Genomic DNA, 12,160 nt, shown 5'->3' with positions numbered 1-12,160 from the left:
TTATCGAGGGGGCTTCATGGCGTCAGCACATGGGCAGCTCGAGCCTGTTTCGCCCAGCGTCAGAAGCAGTCGGAAAGCCGTCGCGATTGTCCGTGGGAGATAACGGGCTATACTATTCATCAAGCTTGTCGTAGTCAAGCAATGACCTGTAAATGTTTTAAGATTTTCAACACAAGATTTCAGACGATTCGCAGTTCGCATTCGATCTGCCGGCATCGCCTCCGAGGAGACCCCCTGTGGGAGGGAGGGGAGGGTGGGGGGGCATTCGCGATCCGCCGATATGTGAACCTAGATGCCGCATCAAAACAAAATGTCAGAAGTTTCTTATTTTTTTCTTTTTTTAGTAAAGTGTGAATTGTTTCTTAGCACGACGCGGACGCTAGGAGCCAGCGTTCGCGTCGGAGCGCTTGGACCCACCTCCGTCGCAGAGACATCTCGGTCGGAAACCAATAACATGTCACTCTGCTGCATTTCTTCGTGATGTTGTTGCACCCCGCAGCCAGTGGCCAATTTCCCCCACCCTCCATCGCATGCCGCAAACAGCCTTAACCAGACGCAATTCGCAAAGCTACAGACGCTCACTATCTCTACAACGCACAACGCCGTGGAGAGCGTCGTCTGCTCTCAGATACAACATTTGACGTCACGAGGGCCCCTGCTCGCTGTTGCCAGTAGAGTGGTAGCAACTGCTTCGGAGGTGTACGCGTAAACTTTAAAATTTATTTTCTCGAAATAAAATGAATATTTTGATCGAATATTTCGGAGACATACTTAGGAGGGAGAACATACCTCGCATATACATAAGTATAAGGTGGTTCAAGCCATTAGGCTCGATCTAAAATGGACTGTAAAAATCGACGCCTACACATAGCCATCTAAACTTTTCGTCAAAGTTGTATTTCACAGGTCGGTTTTTCCTTGAAAAATTACAGAGCGTAGTTCTCTTTTAGTAAAAAATAGGGCCGAAAAACTTGCCAGGGTCTACGGCGGGCGGCGACCAAGACGACCAAGTCCAGTAGCGGGGTGTGTTTGGCGTTCGTATTGATAGATGGCGTCGGGAGCAACGTCTGAAGGTGCCGCCGACCAGCGAAAGAAAGCAGTCGACACGCAGACAAAATCCGTTGGCAGCAAAAGCGCCGCCGTTATGCAGACGCGTTTTTTTACTTTAAGTTTTTCTTTTATTGTTCGCATTTATTTTTTAAACGAAGGTACATTTCAAAAAGATTATATACATTTTAATGAACCACGGTGGTTGCGAGCTGCCGCGATTAGTCGCGATCACGGTGGTCACAATTAGAGTTCCTGTATAGGCTCCCTACGGGAGCCAAAGTTGCGCGTTCATCCCCGTAGCGCCGTCTTTCTTGCACGGCATGTTGATCCAGCTCGTCGCATGACTGAATTCGGCGAATAGCAGCGCCGCGCTTTCGAGGCGCGCTCAAAAGCAGGGGAACGTTGGGCGGGGCGCGCGCAACGTCTACTTTTCTGCGCGGCACTTGATCCGGCTGATCACGTGATCGGATCTCGGCGAATAGCGGCGCGGCGCCATCTATCAATACGAACGCCAAACACACCCCGCTATTGGACCCCTGTCGTCTGCGTTGCTGCCCTCCCTAGACCCTGGCAAGTTTCTTGGCCTTATTTTTTACAGAAAGAGAGCTACGCTTTGTAATTTTACAAGAAAAAAACCGACCTGTAAAATACACCTTTGACGAAAAGTTTAGATTGCTACGTGCAGGCGTCGATTTTTACGGTCCATTTTAGATCGAGCCTGATGACTTGGGTCACCTATAAGGAGTATTCACTGGCGGCCATAGCTGTGTGCGCGACTGCTGAGCGCGTGCTGATGGCGAGCTTCCACAGTTCTTTTGCACCGTGCATTCCGCACCATCAAGATTGCCGGTCTTAGCAGCCTATTGGTGTGAGCTTGTTCTGAGCATGCGCTCTGAACAGCACCCACAAATATGGCGTCTAGTGAATACTCTCTATATATCGAGGATCAGATTTAATTGCCACCGATAGGAAAGACTGTACAGTACTATACTCTGTTCATCCTTAAGCAGAAATTAAAAGCTTCGTCTTCAACGCAAGGTTGCTGGCTTCCGTGCTTTGGTTGCGCGTGCCTGCGCGTTCGCACGTGTTATAGCAAGGGCAGAACGCTCACGCGGAAGGCGGTGCTTCTAGTCTCAGTTTTAGGGTGAACGGAGTATCGAAGGAATACATGGGCGCGAGGTAGCGGTTAGCTTTCCCTATACCAGCACTCACGCAAAAATAAAAATAAAAGCATTTGGCAAAACTGTGCTCCCGCATCTCAGTCCTGCAAGGGCTGCGCTGTTTATGCCTGGAACGCGTCTCGGACTGGTGTGTTTACCGCGTCCGAAAAAGTTGTCCCTCGATTTCCGCCTGATGACGTCATACAAGTGTCATGGTGTCGCCAGTCGCGATCCTGGCGGCGTCCCAACAGCGGTGGTGGAAGCAGCAGACGCCTGTTCTGCTCACGGTTCTGCTGCGGAAGCGTCAGCAGCCAGAAGTTGGGACGCTGCGACGACAGCGACACTCGCGTTCGCTCGTGCTTTTCGCCAGCATTTCCAAGATCAACCGCTAGGATCGTGACATCCGACAGCATGACACTCTGGCTTCTGTGACGTCATTTGTTGCCACTTTGCGACTACTTTTGATGCAGGCGGGACAAAGCGCTAAACACACTGATGCCCGTAAAATTGCGCGATAAAACCGTTGGTGGGAAAGAAGAGTTTGTGGACCAAGGGTACCTTTATGCACGCTTTGCTTAGGGTGATGACATTCAACCATTTGGTTAAGAACGCTTATTTTAGTTTTGTTCTTGAGCGCGTGAAAGAGCGTCTTCCGGCACGTTCTGTTGTGGTTGCCTGTGCTACTGCGCTACGGCGATATTTTGTTTCCGGCAATTTATTTGTGTTCTCAGTGGGAGCGTATGATTTCGACGCCGGGTACTACAAAGAATGCAATCAATCTAAACACTCCAGTCGGAGACGCGCTTCAGCAATCGTATAAATAGAGGGACATTAGGGAATTGTAGTGGACCGTTTCCGCAGCCCGCTAAGCACCCGGATAGCGCTCCGCAATCCGCCACAAGACCTTGAACTATGCAGACAAGGCTGGCGGCGCGCATGCGCAGCTGCGGCGTTTTCTTCGTGGATACCGTAGCAGAGGAAAAAAAACGATCTACTACAACCCCCTATCGAAGCACCATATATGTGGACATGCATGTCGTCTGTGTGGTGCCCGCCCGCAGGCGTCTTCCGCCGGTGCGCGGACTTCCCTGGCCCCGGTACAGCAAGAAGAGCAGGCTCGTCGTGGACATCGGTCGACCGCCGATGGGCCTGATGACCGATTATTGGGGCAGGTGCGACTCCATTCGGAACTTCATCTGGAAGAGCTTCGCATGAGACGGCTGCCTTCGAAGTGTTTGCGATTTTAATCTGATAATCGCCCGATATTGTGTACGTGTTATGCTTTATAAGTAGATTGACTTTAAATCGGCTTATGCTTTGAATAGTTTCGAATTTGTTACCGCTATTTAATGCTGTTTTTTTTTTTTTTTTCACCTGTGTGCGAATTGATCCTGAGGAAAACGATAAACTTAGCCATTATTTACGTGCGACTCATTCAACGAGCACGAGCGGGTAACTTTGGCTGATGCTTCCGCTGCACGAGTGTTTGTCCCCACGGTAGATTCAAAAGGAAGAAGCTCGCGCTTATAACCTTCGCTTCAAGTTCACGTTAAATTCAGAGTAATTATACAGCGTGACTGTACCGAATGCTCTCCTCTTCGCGCATTTTATCTGTGTTTATATCACCTCAAATTTCTCAGTCGTGCACCGCCGCTGCGAACCAATCTTTCAGGGTGTAGCACTACACCTCAATCTGCATAAAGTGCTACACAAAAATGATTAAAAAATGTTTATTAAAATTGTTCTTATGCACAGATTGTTGTCTCAGTACAATACGGTTAACGTTACAAAAGTTTCTAGAATACAATTCACTGTGCGCAGGATAAGGCGCAAATGTATTGTCCTATTTCATGCCGTACATTGTGTTCATTGCGTGAGCTATTGGGCAGGAGACCGAAAAACAGGGGGCGCTTTCTTGAGCTTGTTGCCCCCACAGTCCGGTGTTTATTAGCGCAGCATAACAAAGGAATTGAACCTCGCCTAGCACGATCTGGGCACGAGCGCTTCGCTCTGATCAAGGCTTTGGTCGTACTCTTCGAATCGTCATCTTCGATTTCTCTGATCAAAAACAAACAAGGAAATTCGGTTTGTTGCCCCCACAGCTAGAACGTACCGCTAGTTGCTAAACAAACTAACAAACATCGCTGAAATAGTAACCAAAATATTTAGTCAAAATATTTTGTTTTTTTATCCTGAAGGTATTGAATTTACAATGTTGGGTCCTCGTTGTGTTTTCCAAAGGGAAAGCCTCTACTGGCAACAATGAAAAAGTGATGTCAGGGGAGGGCAGGTGCAAGGTTATGGTGATGTCAGGGATGGGCAGTATTTCAAATACAAGTATTTGAAATACGTATTTCAAATACTTTGTGTATTTTGCATTTGTATTTAATTACAAATTGGGTAATGTATCTGACGTGTGTATGTAAATACTAAATACAATGACTCCAGCTCGCTTGCACCTTTGCATTTAATTGCTTTATAATGAGAACAACGTTACGGCGAGAATAGGGAGCTGTGAAACTGCGCTTGCTCTAGTAACGTTGGGCAGGGGTTCAGTCTTTAGACTGGAGTCTTTGTTCCCAACTGATTTTAAGCAGTTTCATTGTGTCAAATGAATGCCATGGAAGCTGCAGCTCCAGCACCCGCGCAGCAGCACGGAACAAATGCTCGTCCTAATCCATTTTTAGGCTGCCCGCTCGACCTGCAGGCCTGCCTTTCTTTGCCTTCACGGCATTGAAAAGCGCGAGTATATTTTAATCTTGGTTTGGGCGTCATTTTCACTTGCCGATTTCACAATAACTATCCTTGTTTTCGCGATACTAAATAGCATACCGGAAACGGTAAAGGCCGGCGATACCGAAATGATAGTTAGTTGGGGCAGCTCACAAATAAAGGGACCATGAAAGGATTTTTCCAGCTTTTTCTAAATGAAGACCTCAATTCATTTTCAGTGTCTGTAAAACCCGAAGCAAGAATCCGGTTTCGTTTAATTGCCTCCAGTTTTTGCACACAAGAAGAAAAACCACGCCTGCTTTCCTCCTCGACTCGACCAGACTCGGCCACAAACATGTGCAATCACGTGGCCGTGAAGTAAAGTATGCCTTTCTACCGGAAACTGAAGTTCGTTTATCCGAGCGAGGGAGCCGCGTTGGTACGAGCACTGCGTCACACAGACGTACGCTCATCAAAAATGAATCCGTCGACGAATATTTGAATTCACGTTCGTGGCAAATGAATTCACGTTCGTGGCACTTATCACTGCTTGCGAAGGACAAGTTCCATGGTGTGCTTGAGAAGGACGGTGGGAGCTTGGAGTCATTGTACCGGTGCCCGAGCACTTCATTACCACGTGATTTCTCATTTCGCTTTTGAGTTGAGGATTAGAGCCAAGGAGGAAGAAGTTGAAAAATCATCCTATGGTCCCTTTAAGCTGAGTCTGCAGTTGATGTCAGAAGCACTAAAAAAGGTTGGATTGTGGGTATGTTATTTATACAGCCTGAACTTAGTCTGCCTCGATGGGCGACTTGTCTCTCAGCTGTAGATGAGCAAGAGCTCAAGGTCGCTGCTTTAAAGCATTCTTCCGGACAACGAGAACTCACGCTAGAAATGTATACGTCTCAAAACCAGGAGCGCAGGTAGCGCAGCTAAGCTCGCGCTTGTAGCTTTGGCCGCAGTCTCAGCTTAAGGGTGAACAGAGCATAATTGAATGCGTTTCTTGGGTCATGGCGCTACTAAAAACCTGTATATTTCTTCCTCAGTGACAACTACCCCGTTAACTATTTTTATCGTGCCTCGAATTACTGATTTGTGCCAGAGCTTAGTTTCTGTGCGCAGAAGATTCGAGGATCCAGGAAGACCACCGTTGCGAGTGGAGGAAAAAAATCCTCGCGGCTTGGGAATGAGTTCGTCAGACTCCCTAGGCGTGCGACAGAGCGGCGTTCCTTAGCGGTACCACGTCACGCTTTGTTACCCCCGAAAACCCGGGCACCGGTCAGGCGTGTAGCCAACTGGAGACAACGGCAGACTGTGACCGAGTCGCGACGATGGAGGTGACAGTTCTTCAGTCACTGAGAATCGGTGCCATCGCGCGCCGAAGACCGAGGCGTGACAACTCGAGTGATGAGAGGAGACAAAAGATAATAAAGGGTACTTTAGCAGCAGCCAATACGAGCAGAGAGTTTTTGTTTTTCTGGGACAAAAAGTCGGTCTCGGATTGGTGCTTTACCTTGAAGTGCTTTCGTATAATGACTGGAGAACAAGAGACGCGGGAAAACGCTAGGTTGAAGTCGTCTCCGTAACTTGGGAGCAGTGTTCGGTCGCTTTAAAGCTCCAGCTACTTTGTAGCTGCCGTAGGTATTAATTCTTGGCTGATCTCTCCTTTAAAGATATGATTGCATGGGGAATGTTGCTCTTGTTACCAGTGACGTTGCTACTCATGTGCGCGCTCTCATCAGCCTTGGATACCGATGGCGTGCTTCCTAGCGTCCACTATCACGATACTGCCAACAAAGATCTCAACGATGAAATCCAGTCGGACTCTCCTGCCTTCGTCCGAGACCTGTATTCCCTCCAGTCCATTCCTGTGCCGGGAGTGGACTATGAATTCCGTCCGATTCCAATCAAACTCCCCAATCTTCAAGGACAGGACGACGAACCTGACGAAAAGAGGAGGGACGGCGAATTGGACGACGAAAAACCTGGCAAGGAAACAAGAAGATACACCTACAAGGAACCCCAGCAGAACAACGAACGGCCGATGGAAGAAAGTCGTGGCGATCTGGCGAGGTCTGATGACGACGAAGACTACGATAATTTTGACCGTCAACGAGCCGAGCCCCAAACTTCAGAACGTGAGCCCCTCCCCAGGAAAGCAATATTTGATTCCAGAGAGCAGCAGTACACTGCCCCACGTGCGGGAGATCCAAACGGAAACTACCCGTCTTACCCGCCTAGACTCCCACCTCCTTCCAACCTTAAATCTAGGCTCCAGGCTCAGTTTCCAGCGGCTTCTAACTACAATCGACCACAGCAGTCGTCTCCGTTCTTTAGCAGATCACAAGAACGTCCAGAGCCCCACCAAACCTCATCGACGAGGACAAACGAGCCTAACAGCAAACCAGCCATGGAGTTCCACTTCGACATTCCCAACGACAGATTTCATTCGGACCTGGCCAACGGAAGATTCAGTACCTTTCAGGAAGTGCCAAGCTCTCTTGACACCCTGGTAAGCAGCGACGTCAGCTTTCTGAACAAGATGGTGGCCGATCCGCCGATCCCTGACAACCTGACACGGGAGGGTAGCGACAAGTCGTACAACTCTGGCGGCGGTCGGGATACCTTCAACCAGCCCCAGGCTCAAACCTTCAGCCCATCGGGCCAGCCTTCGAGATACTCTCCCGAACCTTACCAGGACTACCGTGGCCGTGACCGACCGCAGTCTTACGATGGACGTCCGGGGTCGTATGAAGATTCCCGCTTCCAGAGTCCGAGCAGCCACAATGCAAGACAAGACTACCCTTACAGAGCTGCGGCATCGGTTGTGAACTCGAAGTTATCCAAGAAAGGGGAAAAAGCAAGTAGAACGAAACGCGCTTCTAAGACTAGCCAGCTGCTCGACAGAGAAGCCAAGGTATTGAAAATCTTCAGAGCTTTGGCTGTGGGGGGAAACCCAGAGTCGACGATACTGGTAGATTCTAGGATAAGTCTGGACAAGAATAAGAACCCGTACAAGATTATTGTGAAGGCGACCCCCATCTACGACTCCAAGAGCGACCCTGGAGTGACATCGTGTTCGGAAAACAGTACTGTACTCCAGTTCTGCACAGCTGATCCATCTTATCCAAAGTAAGCATACATTATCCTCGCTCCTAAATGTTTGTAAATGAAGCTTAGAAAACAAATAGAGGCAAACCATCAAGATTTATCGCCCTTCGCTGGTACACGAGCAAATACTCAGGATCCGCTTCAATTTGTATGTTTGAGCACATGCGCCTTGCTCTTATTTTTTATGTAACGTTAACTATGAACCAATCAAGAATTGTTTGATGTTAAGTTTCCGTTTAATCAACCCTTATTAAAACCTGTTTTGCAAGTGATGTGTTTAGACATGTAACTGTGTCTTCTACGATTCAATTATAAAATGCACAAAAGGCAAAGTTTGCGAGCAATCTGGACACGTACTGAATCTAATTTTTCAAAATTGACGAACTGTTGTTAAGGTTGTTTATTATTCGTATTGCTTCCTTTCAGGGACGACATTGCCCATGCTCTGAAGGAGGACACTGAGTTTGTAAAGGGCTTGCTAGCCCTTACGACGATCGAGAGAACTTACCCTAAGGTTGGAAAAATTAATGGCATCTGTCCAAGCTTCACGAAAGCGCTGAAGCCTTTGAAAGCCCGAGACGTTCTCGGCGAGTGGAGGGTGATCATTAACACAGCCGGCCTCGAACAAGAGATCATCGTGGACATCTGCAGGTACTTTAAAAAATCTCAATATTATTTAGAATCACGTAACGTTCGATTGCAACGGAGCTCAGTCATTTTGGAGTGCAAAGTGACACAGTTCTGCTGCTTTCTCCTGCGCTATTGTATTCTTTTTTTTTTGAAAACCAATTTGTACAAAGTTTTGATCCTATATCTTTTTCATGCACGCAAGGAGCCGCTTTGGGTACACCTTATTATATAACGATTAGGCAAAGCAGACGTCTATCGTTGAATTCGCGACTCCACTATACGGGACGCCACTATATCGGGCCAATATGGCGGTCGAATCCAGGTCGTGCCGTGCCATGTGCCCGCTGAACGCACAACGCTGGGGCACCAGCAAGTAAGCATTGGACTCATATCTGGTTCCCTTGTGTTTTATCCGCCACGTTTCGAACCTGCGGCGATGTGTTGGGGTAAGCGAACTTCCAGAGGCTTGACTTTCTTCTAGGAAACGAGGAAAGAACTGCCCACTGTCCTTCCACGGTGCTGATGAACGTTGAGAAACGCAGAATGTCTAGCTCAGGCGGTTACATAGGTCGCGTGAAGAGCAAACTGGGTCCCAAGGCGATCCTACGGTTACGACACAGTCACCGGTAGAACTGTTCTGTGGCGCAAACCACCGACAACACAGAAACACGGAAGCCGGAAATCGCCAAGAGACCTGTTTCGGCCAGTTCAGTGTTTTCCCGTTAGGTGCCGTTCGTTTTGCTGGAGTCGCGAATAATGTATATATTCTGCACCAGTATACCCTGCTGCTGTTACATTATATGGTGCTGTAAAAAGAAAAAAAATATTTAGTCTGATGTCTCTAACTCGAGACCAGCTTTAAAATCTGAATTCGAGGTTAAATCATTTTTAAATTAGGAAAACGTTGAATGCTATATTCGTGGTAAACTGTGCTTTGTTACCGCGGATACTGTGGTCCTCGAGTGAAAAACAGTGGAGAATAGGGCGGAAAAGGGGGGTTACCCAAAAATGTCTGAAAACAATTATCTTAATTTTAAACAACAAACGAAATTAACACTTCTTTTATTCTCTCGCCTGCAAAGTTGTTACGCAATAACAAAAGACATGGAAGGAAACAGCGCACCACTAAACAAAGGAACAAAGGAACAGACATGACATACAAGGCTACCGCTGTGCGAACTCGCATTCGCCACCGGATTGCACGAATCGTCCAGGCCCGAATCGTCCGAGCCCATTCAAGACGATTTTTTAGGAAAGGGCTCTCTTTTGACGTTTTCTAAACAAAATTTTGTAGAAAACAGATGTGAACTACGGGTATCTTTCCGGCGTGGTTTATGTAATATATCTCGGGATAATAAGGCAACCATCATAATCGGTAATAAAAATAACATTTATAATACGAGGTAATCATTCACCGAATTAGTAAAAAGATCTCAGCTTTCGACATTAGGGTCAGAAGCTGTGATTGATAAATTGAACTCTTTATAGTAGAATTAACTTTTCCATTCACATAGATAGCTCTGATTCACTACTATCCTGGTCGTCACGGTTAAATCATTGCAGAGCTTTAAAACACTGCAGATTTAAAGACGACTATTTTAGATGGTCTTTTTTTTTCGTCGGGCAATTCAAGAAAAGAATAATTGAACGAATGGCATTGTGACCAACTAATTTATCAGTCTAACTTTGTGTATGCGTAGAGGCTATTGAGTTACACTTTAAATAGTTCTTGTTTTGAAGTATCGCTGTTTTTTATTGTTTTTTTATATTTTTGAAACCACTTCTACAATAGCCCCTTCAGTGGAGCTGGTAGTATTTCCAAATAAATAAATAAAGCACGCAATAGGCGAAGTCCATTTTCAAGCAGATATCCTAAACTTATCTGAGAAGATTAATTCCCTGCTGAGGTCTCTAGACTTGTCAAACACAAATTTGGGGCCGAAGTTCACGGCGTGCGCCCCTTGAACTCTCGTGACAATGACGCAGTGTTTTTGTCGCCGAAATCCAATCGGCCCGCGCCGCAAACTTACGGCTCCAACTTTGAGTTTGACGAGTCTATAGTCCCTGCCCCGCCCGTCATGCCAAGCAATACAGTATTCCGTCGTTATCTTGTTCGCAGCAATCGCTGTCCGATATAACACATTGAAAAAGTTTTACCCCTTACTTCCGCCCTGTAAGAGCATTGTAGTACACACCGAGTCTATCAGCGACGTGATTCCCTTGGTTCTCGACTCCCACTTCGCAGTTCCCAGGGCAGCCAGTGCAGCGGCAAGCCCCCGAGAACGTGCACGCAGTCGTACGGAGTCCGGAAGCTCGGCGTGTACGACACCGGCACGCGGAGACTCTCCAGCGGAGACTTCCGCGTTCCCACCGGCTGCACCTGCGGCAACACCCTGTTCTGAACGGAGCCGACCGCTTCCACCGCGCGCACAAAGCCGTCTCCCACTCCCCTGATGCATATATCAGATTGGCCGAAACGCTCTTCCCGCGTATGACGTTAGAGCACGCTATAGGTCCAAGTAACGAAAGCCTCAGTAGAAAGAAAAATTGGAGTTTGTTTTTGTAATGATGACGGAGTCTTACGCAGAGAGACATGTAGGGCAATCGATTGGACTTTTCTTTTTTTGCTGTTCTTCGATTGAATGAGCGCAGAGAACACCGAAAGCAAACGCACGCAATTTGACTATTGAGCACGAGGCTCGCGCCGCGGCGCTCCAGTTTTGTCAAGCACGCAGAAGGCTGCTCGCAGTCACACCTCCTGCACTTCCGACAAGTATACACGCGGCTCTTCTACTTGGTAGATGGCATAATCCTTTTGAATGCGTGCGCTATATAGTGCTATATAGTTAAGCAATCACGTATATATTTCGACCGCAATGTGTAGACTATCGGTGGATAAAACTAAGTTTAATTGCCTATCGGCGTTCCATTTACCCGTTTTAAAGGCGTGGCGGAGTGGGCTGAAACGCTTCGGCTTAAATGCCGAGCAATATCTAACAAGCTCCGCGTCTTATTTATATGCCCACACGAGCGTGTTGGAGAACGACGTTGTTCCTGCATTGTTGGTGCTCTTTTTTTGGAAGCACCATACAAGTTTAGAGTGCCAGGTAACCTCTACACCGGTGGCCGCTAGGGCAGTTTTAACAAAATAGATATACCTTATAAATATGTAGCGTAAAGGTACAGTCGCTGCTTTTTTAATATTCAGATATCCATGTACCGAATATTGTATTTAATAAAACAGTTTACTACGCACGCTTTCTCGCCTTTTGAACCTCGAGGACAGCAAGAAAATACAAGAAAAGACTCAAGAAACGCAGAGTGTGCACCAAAGCAACATCGTATCGCTCCAATTATCAGATGAGATGGCGGCACGAGCCGACAATGCGGACAGCGAGTCGCCTGCTTCTTGTGCAGGAATTGCGGTGACGTCAGAACGACGCCTATTCCTGATTGGCTCTCATTAAAGGACAGTGGGTAGACCTTAGAACAAGCTG

At 47.4% G+C, this 12,160-nt stretch overlaps 1 protein-coding gene across 1 annotated transcript; it reads left to right on the top strand.

The window, feature by feature from the left end:
• Positions 1 to 6,645: 6,645 nt before the first annotated feature.
• LOC8040550 lies at positions 6,646 to 11,065 on the top strand. Its single transcript, XM_002414310.5, has 3 exons — positions 6,646 to 8,054; positions 8,460 to 8,684; positions 10,909 to 11,065. Exons 1-3 carry the CDS (start codon positions 6,646 to 6,648, stop codon positions 11,063 to 11,065), a joined length of 1,791 nt encoding a protein of 596 aa, XP_002414355.4.
• Positions 11,066 to 12,160: the final 1,095 nt, after the last annotated feature.

This window comes from Ixodes scapularis, unplaced genomic scaffold (genome assembly GCF_016920785.2).
Source record: "Ixodes scapularis isolate PalLabHiFi unplaced genomic scaffold, ASM1692078v2 PGA_scaffold3__209_contigs__length_174095766, whole genome shotgun sequence".
Classification (NCBI taxonomy): Eukaryota; Metazoa; Arthropoda; class Arachnida; order Ixodida; family Ixodidae; genus Ixodes; species Ixodes scapularis.
Note: the sequence above shows the minus strand (reverse complement) of the source record. Positions and strands in the feature narration are given on the sequence as shown.